The sequence below is a fragment of the Takifugu flavidus genome, chromosome 8 (genome assembly GCF_003711565.1).
Source record: "Takifugu flavidus isolate HTHZ2018 chromosome 8, ASM371156v2, whole genome shotgun sequence".
Taxonomy (NCBI): domain Eukaryota; kingdom Metazoa; phylum Chordata; class Actinopteri; order Tetraodontiformes; family Tetraodontidae; genus Takifugu; species Takifugu flavidus.
Window position 1 is genome coordinate 8,831,535 of NC_079527.1, and position 12,066 is coordinate 8,843,600.

General features: G+C 42.9%; 3 protein-coding genes across 3 annotated transcripts; all 3 read right to left on the minus strand.

The window, feature by feature from the left end:
- Positions 1 to 365: 365 nt before the first annotated feature.
- Positions 366 to 5,275, minus strand: senp1 (SUMO specific peptidase 1). The gene is made up of 18 exons (XM_057040495.1): positions 4,707 to 5,275; positions 4,527 to 4,585; positions 4,259 to 4,440; positions 4,096 to 4,171; positions 3,765 to 3,963; positions 3,546 to 3,678; positions 3,339 to 3,457; positions 2,864 to 3,147; positions 2,718 to 2,781; positions 2,546 to 2,584; positions 2,371 to 2,455; positions 2,151 to 2,291; positions 1,941 to 2,072; positions 1,603 to 1,806; positions 1,401 to 1,480; positions 1,200 to 1,284; positions 761 to 856; positions 366 to 673 (listed from the first exon to the last, which is right to left on the minus strand). The coding sequence occupies exons 1-18, from the start codon at positions 4,826 to 4,828 to the stop codon at positions 611 to 613; spliced, it is 2,163 nt and encodes a 720-aa protein (XP_056896475.1). The 5' UTR covers positions 4,829 to 5,275; the 3' UTR covers positions 366 to 610.
- Positions 5,276 to 5,680: 405 nt separating this feature from the next.
- Positions 5,681 to 9,111, minus strand: LOC130530653 (protein lifeguard 2-like). The gene is made up of 12 exons (XM_057042032.1): positions 8,877 to 9,111; positions 8,315 to 8,399; positions 8,110 to 8,198; positions 7,921 to 7,985; positions 7,793 to 7,846; positions 7,659 to 7,709; positions 7,543 to 7,582; positions 7,378 to 7,415; positions 7,201 to 7,288; positions 7,016 to 7,111; positions 6,863 to 6,916; positions 5,681 to 6,786 (listed from the first exon to the last, which is right to left on the minus strand). The coding sequence occupies exons 1-12, from the start codon at positions 8,889 to 8,891 to the stop codon at positions 6,637 to 6,639; spliced, it is 825 nt and encodes a 274-aa protein (XP_056898012.1). The 5' UTR covers positions 8,892 to 9,111; the 3' UTR covers positions 5,681 to 6,636.
- Positions 9,112 to 9,283: 172 nt separating this feature from the next.
- On the minus strand, positions 9,284 to 11,775 carry mfsd5 (major facilitator superfamily domain containing 5). Its single transcript, XM_057042030.1, has 2 exons — positions 11,643 to 11,775; positions 9,284 to 11,385 (listed from the first exon to the last, which is right to left on the minus strand). Exon 2 carries the CDS (start codon positions 11,322 to 11,324, stop codon positions 9,882 to 9,884), a length of 1,443 nt encoding a protein of 480 aa, XP_056898010.1. The 5' UTR covers positions 11,325 to 11,385; positions 11,643 to 11,775; the 3' UTR covers positions 9,284 to 9,881.
- Positions 11,776 to 12,066: the final 291 nt, after the last annotated feature.

Here is a 12,066-nt window from a genome sequence, read left to right on the forward strand (position 1 = left end):
TTCACATTGTTTAAATGCAAGTTTTATATGAAATCCAGCTGACTGAGGAAATATAAAGTCACAACACATTAAAAAATGGAAACTTGATACAAAGAATACAAAAAAATACTGTACATTACACCTTTCAAGAGGCTGTAGAGTTTTAATTATGTACAAATTTTAAAATTATGGCTAATAGTTGCTGTCAAATTGAAGCTGTATAATACACAACAGACTTTAAGATACAATCTTTCTCCAAACACGTTTGTGTTGTAACAAAATAGCAAAGCTTTACCCTGCAGATTTTTGGAGACATTTTTAAACCTCATCCTGCAATTACATGCAAGAAAAAATGTCACTTTCAATGTGAATCATACTCTGAGGCATTGTCATAGTTGAAGACTGTGTAGTTTAATTAGACAAACTGCAAAAATAAATCCTTTTTCCAGGTGAAATGTAGAAGGTGAACAAAATCCCACCTTCGTGCGCAGGTTTGTAGAGAAGAGTACCAAAGATCTGTGTAAACGATAAGGGGAATAGCTGCTTCCTAGTCTGATGGGCTGTGTGAAAGTCCCAGAATAGGCCTGTTTTAGGAAAGGGTCCTGCTTCCCAACTGTCCATTCCACTGACATCACAATAGCTTTCGGTTCACCAGCTCCCAAACCATCCTTTTTCTGAAATACGGCATGTGTCTCTGAACGGGACAAATTCAGTCAAATATGGTTAATTTCTGACCAGAATTATGAAACAGCACCAGTTTCAATTGATGAGGCTGAGTTACCTGTGTAAATTTGATTGGCTTTTCTTTGGTGATGTATTCTGCATATTTGCACGTAAACATTCCACAGTCGCTACCATTCATCTGTTGTGGGATTTCCTGAAGAGGAATAAGGCAAATGTCACCGAGACAAATACTGCATACAACAGATATCAGGGTTCAGGAGTGGCTTCGCTCTTCACAACAGGATAGAATTTGTGATAATCGTCTGTTCTGCTGAACAACTTCACGTTAATTCCAGCTGTGAACCATCGTGGGTATCTGCAGTAGAAACTAAAGATAGTGTGCCCTCTGCTGGTCGTCATGTGACATTGCAAAAATTCAAACAGCTGCTGTTCCTCCCCAGTTTTGCTTGTCAGACAGGATATTTTTCTTGTGAATGTCCAGGAAAAGGCTAATATTTGACCCGTGTTCCCCCTACTATCTTCCTGTGGTGACTTACATGGCGCTCTTTGCTGTGCAGAACCCATCCTGAGGTATCAATCTCTTTGCCCTTCTTGTCCTTGCTTTCCTCTTTCAGGTATTCCCTGGAAAAATGCAAAACATGTCACTATAATTCACCCTGAATGTCTCTTCTCATGATTACAAATATAACTAATTAAGTCCAAATGCCCAAAATACAAAAGTAAAAGTTTAAACTTACAACAAGGCTCTGCATGCCTCATCGTTTTTCCCTCCCATGGAATCGTAGTACATGATGGACTTTTTGCGGAAATCCACCACCTGAAAAACACAATAAAATGATATTTAAACACTTAAATATCTAATATTTGTGGAAAAACACTAGCAGCACGTAGAGCCCCGTGGAATCGTGTAGCTAACGCTCAGAGTGACGGCGCACTTACAGAGAGGCACCAGTGCACGCCCAGGTGAACGGGAACCAACAGGATGTCTTTAGAAAAGATGTCCATTTTCTTGGTCCAGCGGCGTACAGCGCAGTAACCACTCTTTCGCAGCTTGGGATAGAAAAACGTGTTGAACACATTAACCGATGGAAGGTTGGGCTTCTGGCTACGCTCCACAAGCAGATTCATGTAAAAGTTGATCACCTGAAACAAGATGATGATTTTCAATGGATTGGATAGGAAAACACATTACCTGAAACAGCTCCACTCTAAAGTGATGAAATCCCCAATAGAATAATTAAACATGGAAAACCCTCTAGAAAGCAATGTGTACTCACTTCATCGTTGAGCCAGTTGAGATTGCTGAGGGTCTGCAGATCTTTGCGCGTTAGACTGAGACCAAAGCCTTCAGTCAGCACCTCGTGGCAGTTGCCACCTTTTAGTGCTCTGTTTACTTCCGTCTCCATTTCCTTCGTGAAAAGAGACAAATTCAATTTCTCAAAGCTGAAAATTTGTACCCGAAAACAAGAGTTGATCTACGACCTCACCTCTGTGAGATCAGGAAATTCTGGTGTCTCCTCCAAAACCTTTGGCTCTTCTCTGACTCGAGCTAAAGGAACCTCTTTCTCTAAAGGAACTCGGACACGGACCTCCACATCTGGGCCGTGTTGACCCTCTTCTGAAAGGCGCTACAACGCAGCCAAAACAACGAGCAAATAAGCAAAGTGACAAGAGTTTGCTAAAAAGGCTTCTGTCAGCGAGCCTCACCTGTCTGCGCAGGCGATCAGCCCGGTCCTTCTGCTCCTCTATCCGCCTCCGTCTCTCTCTTGCCCGACAGTCATAAATACTTGTCCTACAGTGACCAAAAAATATAGTCCCTTATGAAAAAATTTGCATCACTAAACATGCAACAAATCATATAATGGAAATAACATTTGCTTACATGTCTTTGATCCATATCTCAGGGCAGAAAAACGACAGACTGGAAAGGGGAAGAGGAGAACATTATGCATGGTCTATTACGCCTTTGTTTATCTGACATGAAACGCTAATGTACTGCAGTGTATCTGTGTTAAACATCATGAGGGGCAAGGATCTCAGGCACGATCACTTACTTTGAGCTTTCTTGCTTTTCGCCCTTTTGCACGTTTACAATAATTACAGAGTCACCATCATTAGCTGCAAAACAAGAGATTCCATGTTTCAGCTGAGGTTTCGTGCGTGCCGCAGCACTTCATTAGCCCTTAAGTCAAAGACTTACGTGATGATTGTGTGTTCTCAGAGGAGGTGTCCTGCAGAGCAGATGGAGAGGGAGCTGAGGTAAGTGGAGATGTCCTGGTGGGACTGAGGTCAGTATCCAGGGACCACATCTGTCTCCCTGACCTGGAGTAGGCTGGTAGTGGACTGGGGAGGTTGCTGGAGTTCTGACTCGACATGTCCCTTGGGCTGGCGGGGCTGCTCGGCGCCTCAGATGTTTCTCCTGCGGCTGAAGCGGCAGGGGAGGAGGACTGCAGCAGTCTATGGCTGGTGGTCAGAAAGCTGGTGCTGAGGAGTCAATCACAGCACCGTTAATGTGACGGAGAGCATTAGCGAAGTTTTAAGAAACATTCATCTAAACTAATGATAATAACTTGTGTTGCAGAAGTAGTCAGTCTTCACTACAAGTGGTGATATATATTCAACACCACTACCTTCACAAACACCTCTTTTATCCACAAAATCATTTGTATACTTACAAATGTCTGTGTGACCTCACGATGGTTTGCGAGTTGCCATTGCGAAGGAAAGAGGACTGACCACAAGAGACAATGGCCAGGAGCTGCCTGTACATCTCTTTCTCCTCTTCACGAACCGACTGCGCAAAGATGACAGAAACCAGGCAAAGTCAACAAAAATGACAACTGCTTTAGTGGAAACGCTTTCTTTTTGTTCTGATATCCAACCTCCTGTGCGGTGCTGTGATGCCTGCTCGTGTGGAGGTGGCCAGATGAGGCGCCGTGTGTTGGACTCTGCATTGCTTTAATGGGAAACGTCTTCTCACACTTGCTGGTGCAGGAGCTGTTTGCAATGCCACTACTAAAAATGCAGAGACGGTATTACATATAGACTTTAACTACAATGTATTAAAAAATGATGGGGAACATCGATCATAATTCACTCACCGCAGTGTTGTATGTGATCTGAGGTTCAAAGAACAGCCCAATGGTGGCCTTGGCTTTGGGTGTAGCTCAGGGGTGACAGATGTAGGCAAGCTGACTGGATGGCCATTCGTTTTGGGCACCTCACGGTGTGTTTGACTCATGCACACGTGTTGCCTGTAGGCTTTTGATCCCATCACTGACTTCTCATTATGCAAGCATTCTAGTTATGGGAAGAGAGGATTTTATCAACATGTGTTTGGGATTCCAAAACATCTCCAGAGAAACCTTCATGCAGAAAGCTATCAAACTGAGGTTTTATTTTGGTAATCAATCTATTGCAAACAACACACACCTGATTTGAATGTTTTCCATGTCAACGGGGTGAAAGGAGCAGCAAAAGATCCATCCAGAGAGTTCCTGTGGAAACTCTTAAGCCAAACACATGATGATGGGTTAATATAAATCTAAAAACGCAGTTGAGAATAATTACAGTGCGAACTGAAAACCCTTCATACAGGTCTTCTCCCCAAGGCAGCTGCTGAGGTGGAGGGCTGAGACTCCCCGTGTGGGGGACCAGGGGAGGCGGGTAACATGGTTTTTAATGTCGGGCTCATGGTATTCTTCACCCATGCAGCCACATTGGAGCTGCGATTCTTCAGCCCTTCTGCTGCCGTCTTAACCGAGCCAATGATATCTCCTAAACACACAGCCAAAGTTAGTCAAACTCAAGTGACATCGTGCACACGCAGGATTTGAATATTAAATAGAAAATTAAATCTTTACCCATTCGAGATTTCTTGACCGTCAAACCGTCCTGATCCCCGTCACCCCCATCTTCCAAACTTATTAAACAAAACACACAAACAATCACAACATTTTTACGGGAATTTAACTTTAGTGACATAATGTGATGTCAAAGGCAAGTTTCGATTGGTGTTTTAACACCATCGCAGCGGCGTTCACCTTTCGATCGGTCGTTTCCTCCTGATCAGCGACCCTCTCTCCTCCGTGTGCGCAGCAGCTGGAACATCATTGCGGAGATTGGTGACGCTTGTTTCGATCAATTCGTAAATCTTATTGAACATGGCTCAAAAGTTTCAGAAACAGCGTTGCGGTTTGTAAATAAACTGGAACGCTGCTTGTGCTCCACCTGTCAATACAGCCACGGCAGACTCAACAGCGCTATTCTAAAGACAGACGCTCATAACAAATATCAGTTCACTTCCCAACGGAAAAAGGAAAACCGCTACTTCTTTAGCTCCAAATTAGCCAGTTACCTTGCCAGTGCTGCGTTAAGTACCTTGCTAGCTAAGGCAGTTAGCTACAAGGCTAATTAATTGAAGTGACTTTAAATTCTGACAGAAAAGAGACAGGTCGCAATTAACGCGTTCGAAAAAAACTTTTCATTTTCAGTCACAGCCTAGCCCCACTAAATGACCGCGATGTTACTTTAAATTGCATATAAACTCGTTGAAGAATAGTATCTCCCGCTTCTTCCTCATTCAAAACCACAACATGGCTGAACGGAACGTTTCACCATCGCACATTGTGATTGGACGGATGGAAGCTGGACGTACCAGTATGGCTGTATCTGATTGGTTCCTTATAATGGAGGAGACCATTTAATATTATGTCACGCTTGCCGGCAACGATTTCCAAATTCGTTTTTTAATCACATGGAGAAAAAGCATCAACAACTTCGAAGTCAAGTTGCATTTTGTAAATTTGAATTTACATTAATTACATGAAGAAATGTTATTAAAGAGAATACGATAAATGAAAATAAAAAGTTCAATCTGCATAAATAGGCATCAATTAACAACGAAGGGCAAAATTTAACCGGTAAGAAAAGATTCGACCCCAAATTTTACTTAATTATCTCCAACAGAACCACAGAAAGTTAACATGAAAAGTCAAGATGAATTCACTCAAATAAATGTGTTCCAAGGTCACTTTATTCAAACTTCCACCCCCCCTTATATCACAATCTAAAATATACAATATAATTCTCTCATAAAAAAATAAAATTAGAATAAAATTAAATCTTGCATCCGAGTTCCTCTTTAAATGTAGATCTTTTTTTTAAAAGTGACATCTTTTTGGCACGCCAATATAAATAATGTCAATGTTGCATTTAATGGAGTGACAAACACTGTGAATTAAAAGTCATAAAAACAATCTTTCATCAGATTTCATATTCAATACACAACTGGAAAATAGTATTAATAATGTACAATGTCAGGGTAATGGCTCAGATGTTCAAATGGCACAAAATTCAACATGAAGCAGTGGATTTAAATGAAGCCGATAAAAACATGCGAACAGATAAAACTATCGACTGGAATTAATGGACTTTTGATACTGAGTGATGAAAGCCAACAAAACATTAAGCTTTTCTAAAGCGTCGTTTCTCTGTCACATTAGGATAAGGTGAACATACTTGGTATAGTTAGCTTATTAAGAGTCATGCATATCGTGTTAGAGAGCCTTAGAGTATTGATTTAAAGCAAGAGGGTTGGCACATTTATGGAGACATACTGTAGCTAACAACACATACAACTTCAGGGTTCATTTTGTATATGTGGAAAACAATCACTGATCACTGCAGGGTTTAAAAGCTGCTAAAGCTAACAAGCTGATCTCACAGTTTAGGCTCACAACATTCTAGAATGGAAGGGAAAGCTGTAGATATTTTGGAAGGGAATCACTGACATTGGAAGACTGTCATATACACAGATGACTCCAAATTAATTTCACAAGATACCCGTGCCCAGTATCAGGCAAATAATTTTGAACTTGAGCTGTTTAAGAGAGTGTGCACTGCCATCACAATCACCAAATAAAGGATTCTTATCACGTATGTCTCCACCTAAAATAAATACAGGGTGATCATTTACTCCCGCCTCGTTCCAAAGATTTGGAGAAAAAAGGAGAAGATGTAGATGATATCCAGGTAGATGTTGAGAGTGGCAAACACGTACTCCTCCGGACTGATGGTGTAGCGCTTGTTACCCATGAGCAGCTGGGTGTCAAATGCTAGAAACTTAAAATAAAACAAAGAACACTTAATGTACTGAATATATATCAATGATGCGATGGTTTGACAGCGGCATCCTTACCATGGTAAAAAGTATGGCCCCCAAGGTAGCATATAACGTATCCAACCAGGGGACCTGAGTGGGGAGATGGATTCAATAAGATTTCTAAGATAGATTATTGTGTTTTAACTCATAATGGCAGCAAGCTAATATATTTGCCATAGTTGTACTTACATATTTAAAGGGGAGGATGAGTGCCAGCATGATACCAGAGAGGAACAAGACCATGCAGAAGATGAACAGCACACCTTGGTATGATGTCACGTCGAACTGGACGAGTAGATGACATTATATGTTAGTGCCATGAGGTTCAGCTCGACCAAAGATATGAAATGCACAAAAAACAAAGTTTTCCCGACCTTTGTCTGGAAGCTGAAGATGGTGACGAGGAGACAGACTCCTGCTGTGATGCCCAGACACAGCACCACCGACTTGGTGTTGTAGAAACTTAAAAAACAAGTCAGGTTTAAACCCCAACGTGGCAAAAAGATGCAGAATAAAGTCACACAAAATAACATGCGTAAATAAAGGTGTACCTGGACAACATTCCTGTCATGTAGGAGAGCGACAGGGTCTGAAATGAGACACCAATACAGACAAATTCCTTAATAACCTAAATCTAGAAATTACGGAGGTTATCCACCAACAATATACCAGTAAATGACATGTTAGTCCTACAAAATTAGAGAAACAATACTTACAAAGATGGCGAGCATGATTAGATTCCATGGAAACTGTCTCCTGTAAGAAGAGTACGTTCAGTTTTATATCACATACACACCTCATTCTCCCAAAATTACGAGGACCTTAAACTCACCTTGGTGCAGTGAAGCAGGACAGTGTCAGATATGTGATGAAGAACACGGCACTAGAAGCAACAGGGAGATTCTGTTAGAAGACTGAGAACTACACAAACATGTGGGATAACCTGTCCGAGATTCTGATACCCACTAGGAGGCCCAGTACCATCCTGGGTTGCTTTGAATGTAATCCTTCACGGGGTCGCTGAAAGAGACGCCATCACTGAGTTAACACTGGCCCAGGTGTTAAAAGGTGAGTTAAGCTGACTGGACACTCACCAGAATGTAAAAAGGGCCACAACTGCAAGTGTGACAAGAAGCTGGATCATCAGGATGGCATACACCTAAAAAAAAACAAAAAAACAACAACAGTTTTTTTGGGTTTGTATGAAAATTGGGATCATTCATTTGAGATCCACAGCACCTGCAGAGTTAACATTGTTACCAAGGTGGCGTTACAGCTCTCACCTTACGGATGAAGATCCTCCTGATGTTGCAGTCATTCCAGCTGGATTCTGTAAGCATCTCCACATCATTGTAGCACGGAGCACTGGTGCCTAGAAAACAAGATGGCAGATTTCTTCTCACAGGAATGCAAAATATTTGAAAAATTTGGAAACTGTTAACTGAACTGTAGAAGGTAGTGAAATAAACTAAAGGAAAAGGTGCTGACCTGCGGTGGCTTCTTCGTAGCTGGGAGGAGTTGGTGCCACAGAGGTTTGACTGCTGAAGGAACCAGTCTTGGTCGCTGGTGCCAGCTTTTGCCAAAAGACATAAATACTTCATCTTTTAGTTCTTTTTTACATAACATGCATTAAAAAAATCAATCAAATTCAGCTTGCATGTGTCCTTATAGCGTATGTTACATAAATTACTTGATACTGATATTTCAGGCTACTATGATAAATTAGTAAATTGAGACGTTTGTGGCTGTATTTAAAAATATATCGACCTCTTAGATGCTGTTCAGGAAGCAACACATTGTAAAAATCGATTATCTACTGGTGCTGATGGATTGTAACGTCTCCAGAGATATTTCCAGAACTGTCTATTCAACTAGAAACGAACGGTGCCCCAAAAAGAAACTGGTTGTCATAGTGACACCGCATGGCAAAAATGACCAGTGACGCATTTCACCCCAAACGTTACCCTGGATCACGTTACATAATAATCCAGGATCCATCCAGCAAACCCAAGTGCGTATGCTTTAAAAAACATGGCATCAAAGTTGGTACCTTGCCCTGCGTCATGATGTCTGTCTGTCTCTCGGATGTTGCTGATTTGCTTTATTTGGGTCAAATTCGTCTCGGTTGTCGCTGGTCCAGAAACCGTCCTGCTCGTCGTGTCAGCTGAGCCCGAAGCCGTTCTGACGGAACACTGATGGAGTTTACACCCAGATGGAGGTTCTAGCAGCATCCAGGTGAAGCAGAACCAGAGAGAACCGCTCGGACTGTACCACCGCTTCTGAAAAAAGGGGGTGCGAGGCCCGTCTGGACGAATCTAGAAACTTCACTATTAAATGCTTAAATTACGCCTCTGACAACTTTTAAATCCTTAAAATGACGCGATATCATCAATAAATTTAAGGTTTGCCTATATTGAACTATTTTATTTGATGATTGAAAAAAACAAAACAAGAAGCTTTAAATTGATAAAATTACTGGACTTTATTAAAAACAGCCCAAATCATAAAATTTGTGAAACCAGAAATAAAAACTTACATTTTTGGCATAAAGAAACAAAATGACAATATTTTAATTCAGCATGTCTACATATAGACAAAGCAACTCTTTAATATCAGGAGAAACAAGAATATGTCCTGCAAACTTAAACTGATCTGACCTTTGTGTTTAGTTACCGCAGTAGGTTCTGTCAAGACTGATTTTTGCATACTAATTAACCATCATGACATTCTTTCATGAAATAGTCATTGAGTTCACATCTTGTTCAGTGTATCATATATGTTAAAGCACAATCTATATTACACACCCCCATCAGAGGTGGTCCCAAATGAGATGATAACACCAAGTGGACAGTGAATAGAACGATAAAAGCGATGTGCCGTGTTTCAAAATATCAATATAGTGGTTGCGTGAACATATTTCCTTGAAATAAACCGGAGAACCATCGATTCACTGTTCCTCACTGGTCTATTTGGCAAGATGCTGTTTTATGTAAAACACAGCAGAGTTTTTCAAACTTTCAGACACATAAAAGTATAGGAAATTTAAAAGCCATCCTCAGTACATCTCCCCCTCCCCCCGCGAGCCTTCTAGTTTCAAGTCTGTGTCGTTTCTCCCCAGCGTGAACAGACTGACTACGGCCATCAGTGCTGCCAGCATCATCACCGCGCAGCCTCCAAACATGTGTCTGGTGCCGCTGCCCGTCTCCCCAGCCCCAGTTCCCGATACCTCCCCATGCAGCGCCAGCAACCCCAGGCAGGCCAGCAGGTGCAGAGGGAGCCGGAACCAGGCCAGCACGCTGGCACGCTTCTCCTCCGGGATAATCCTGCCCTGGAGAAAGTTGAGCGCGGGAAAATACAGACCGCAGGCCAGCTCCAGCAGCAGGAAGGCCAGAAAGGATTCGTGAGGTCTGGGCTGACCGGGGACAGTGGAGAAGGTCAGCATGAATAAGGAGAAGAAGGCCATCAACACAGCCACACAGAGGACATGGCCGGGCTGGAGATGGTAGCGTGTAGATGTGGCTACTCGAAAAAGCAGGGAGCCGACCATGCTGGCAGCCATGAAGCAGGAGAACACTATTCCCAAAGGGGATCCGTGAGGATCTAAAACTGGGGTCCACAAGAAAATAAAAATGTAGAGGACGCTTTCAAACAGAGCCTGCACTCCACCCAGGAGCATAACTCTCTTATCTGAGAGCAGGCAGCGCAAACCATCGCTACAGCTGCGTGAAAACCGAGCCCTCGCCGACAGATGGGTAACCCCTCCATTCAGAGTTCCTAGGGGCCGGGTCTGTTTTATCCCTTCAGGACCTTTTTCAGCCTCCTCCTTGGCCCAGTCTGTTAGCACAAACCAGGCACAGCAAGCCAGGAAGGGGACGGCCAGTAGGAAAGGAGCCACTGGTCCTAAGTGGAGCCACTCAGCCAGTAAATTTGCCACCAGTCCAGCCCCTACAGCGAGGCCATGGTTCCAGGTCGCAGCTTTGGTGAATGTTGTTGGGATCCACTCTTTTGGAAAATCATGAATTTCTACATGATGGTGCACGTACCAGGATTCAAATGTGGTCGTGAGCAGGGACGTGGACAGCCCCCCGAGGATCCTCCCCACTATTAAAACAAAGTAATCTCTGGACAACTTGGTGAGGCAACAGGTAGCGTAGGACAGGCAGAAGAAAATACACGTATGTCTGCGGCCCAAAGCCTGAGAGAGCCAGCCTGAAAATGGAGCAAACAGAACACAGGACGCCAGGCCACACACATATAAGATGGCTATTTGGGACTCCAGGAAACTGTAGTGGCGGTACAGCTTGTACAGGTAAGGACCCTGGAGCCAGTCTGCCCACAGTGCCAGAAGGTATGCTCGGAGAAATGTAGCCTGGAAGCGACGGAAGGCTGGGTTGACTGCAGCAGAAGACTCAGGTGGTGTCAGACGTCGTGCGGTGAGCTCCAGGCCAACACACAGGGCCAGCAGGGAGATCACGGCAAAATACGCGGTCACAAACATTGTGTGACCGACTGCGCCCCCCTGAGGTCAGACCGGGAGCCTAACTTCTGGTTAGTAGCGCCTGAATAGAAACACAGTAGAAGAATCTTATAACGTGTGATACAATTTACTCAACGGCACACAGGTGTTCTTGAGAAACACGTTTCGTATTTAAAATATTTTACTTTAAAGCTTTAAAGTGTAAACAAATACAATTGTCTGTCAGCGTTAGCATCGTTAGCCGAAGCGAATAACGTTTGATACATTAAAGCTGCACATTTTATCGGACCTACGCAACATGTTTTTGTTTACTGTGTTTTATTAAGTGTTGCGTCTTACCCTGTTAATTAAAAACGGTGCCATAGTAGCGACACGAAGGACCGAATTAATACCACGGGTAGAAGTACTGTGAGGCAGCCTGCCATCGTCACCTAAGGATGAGGCACTTCCGGGATCCTGTATTCAATATTTGGTCACAAGGGGGCGCACTCGCACCGGTTTCCAGTCCTCCAAAATTCGACGGGTATATTCGAGACGGGGCTAGTTTATGTAGGCTATTTTATGTTCGTCGAGATTAAAATACTGCACAGCTACGCATCCTTCTAAATGTCACACACGGGCACGTTTTAATACTTTATATAAGAACATTAATCTCTGCCTGATATATGTCTTATTTCTGACATCTATAAGAGCTAAATTCTAAGCTTTCATCAGCTGCATCAACCCCCAAATGGGAAAAAATAGTCTCACATATTTGAACATA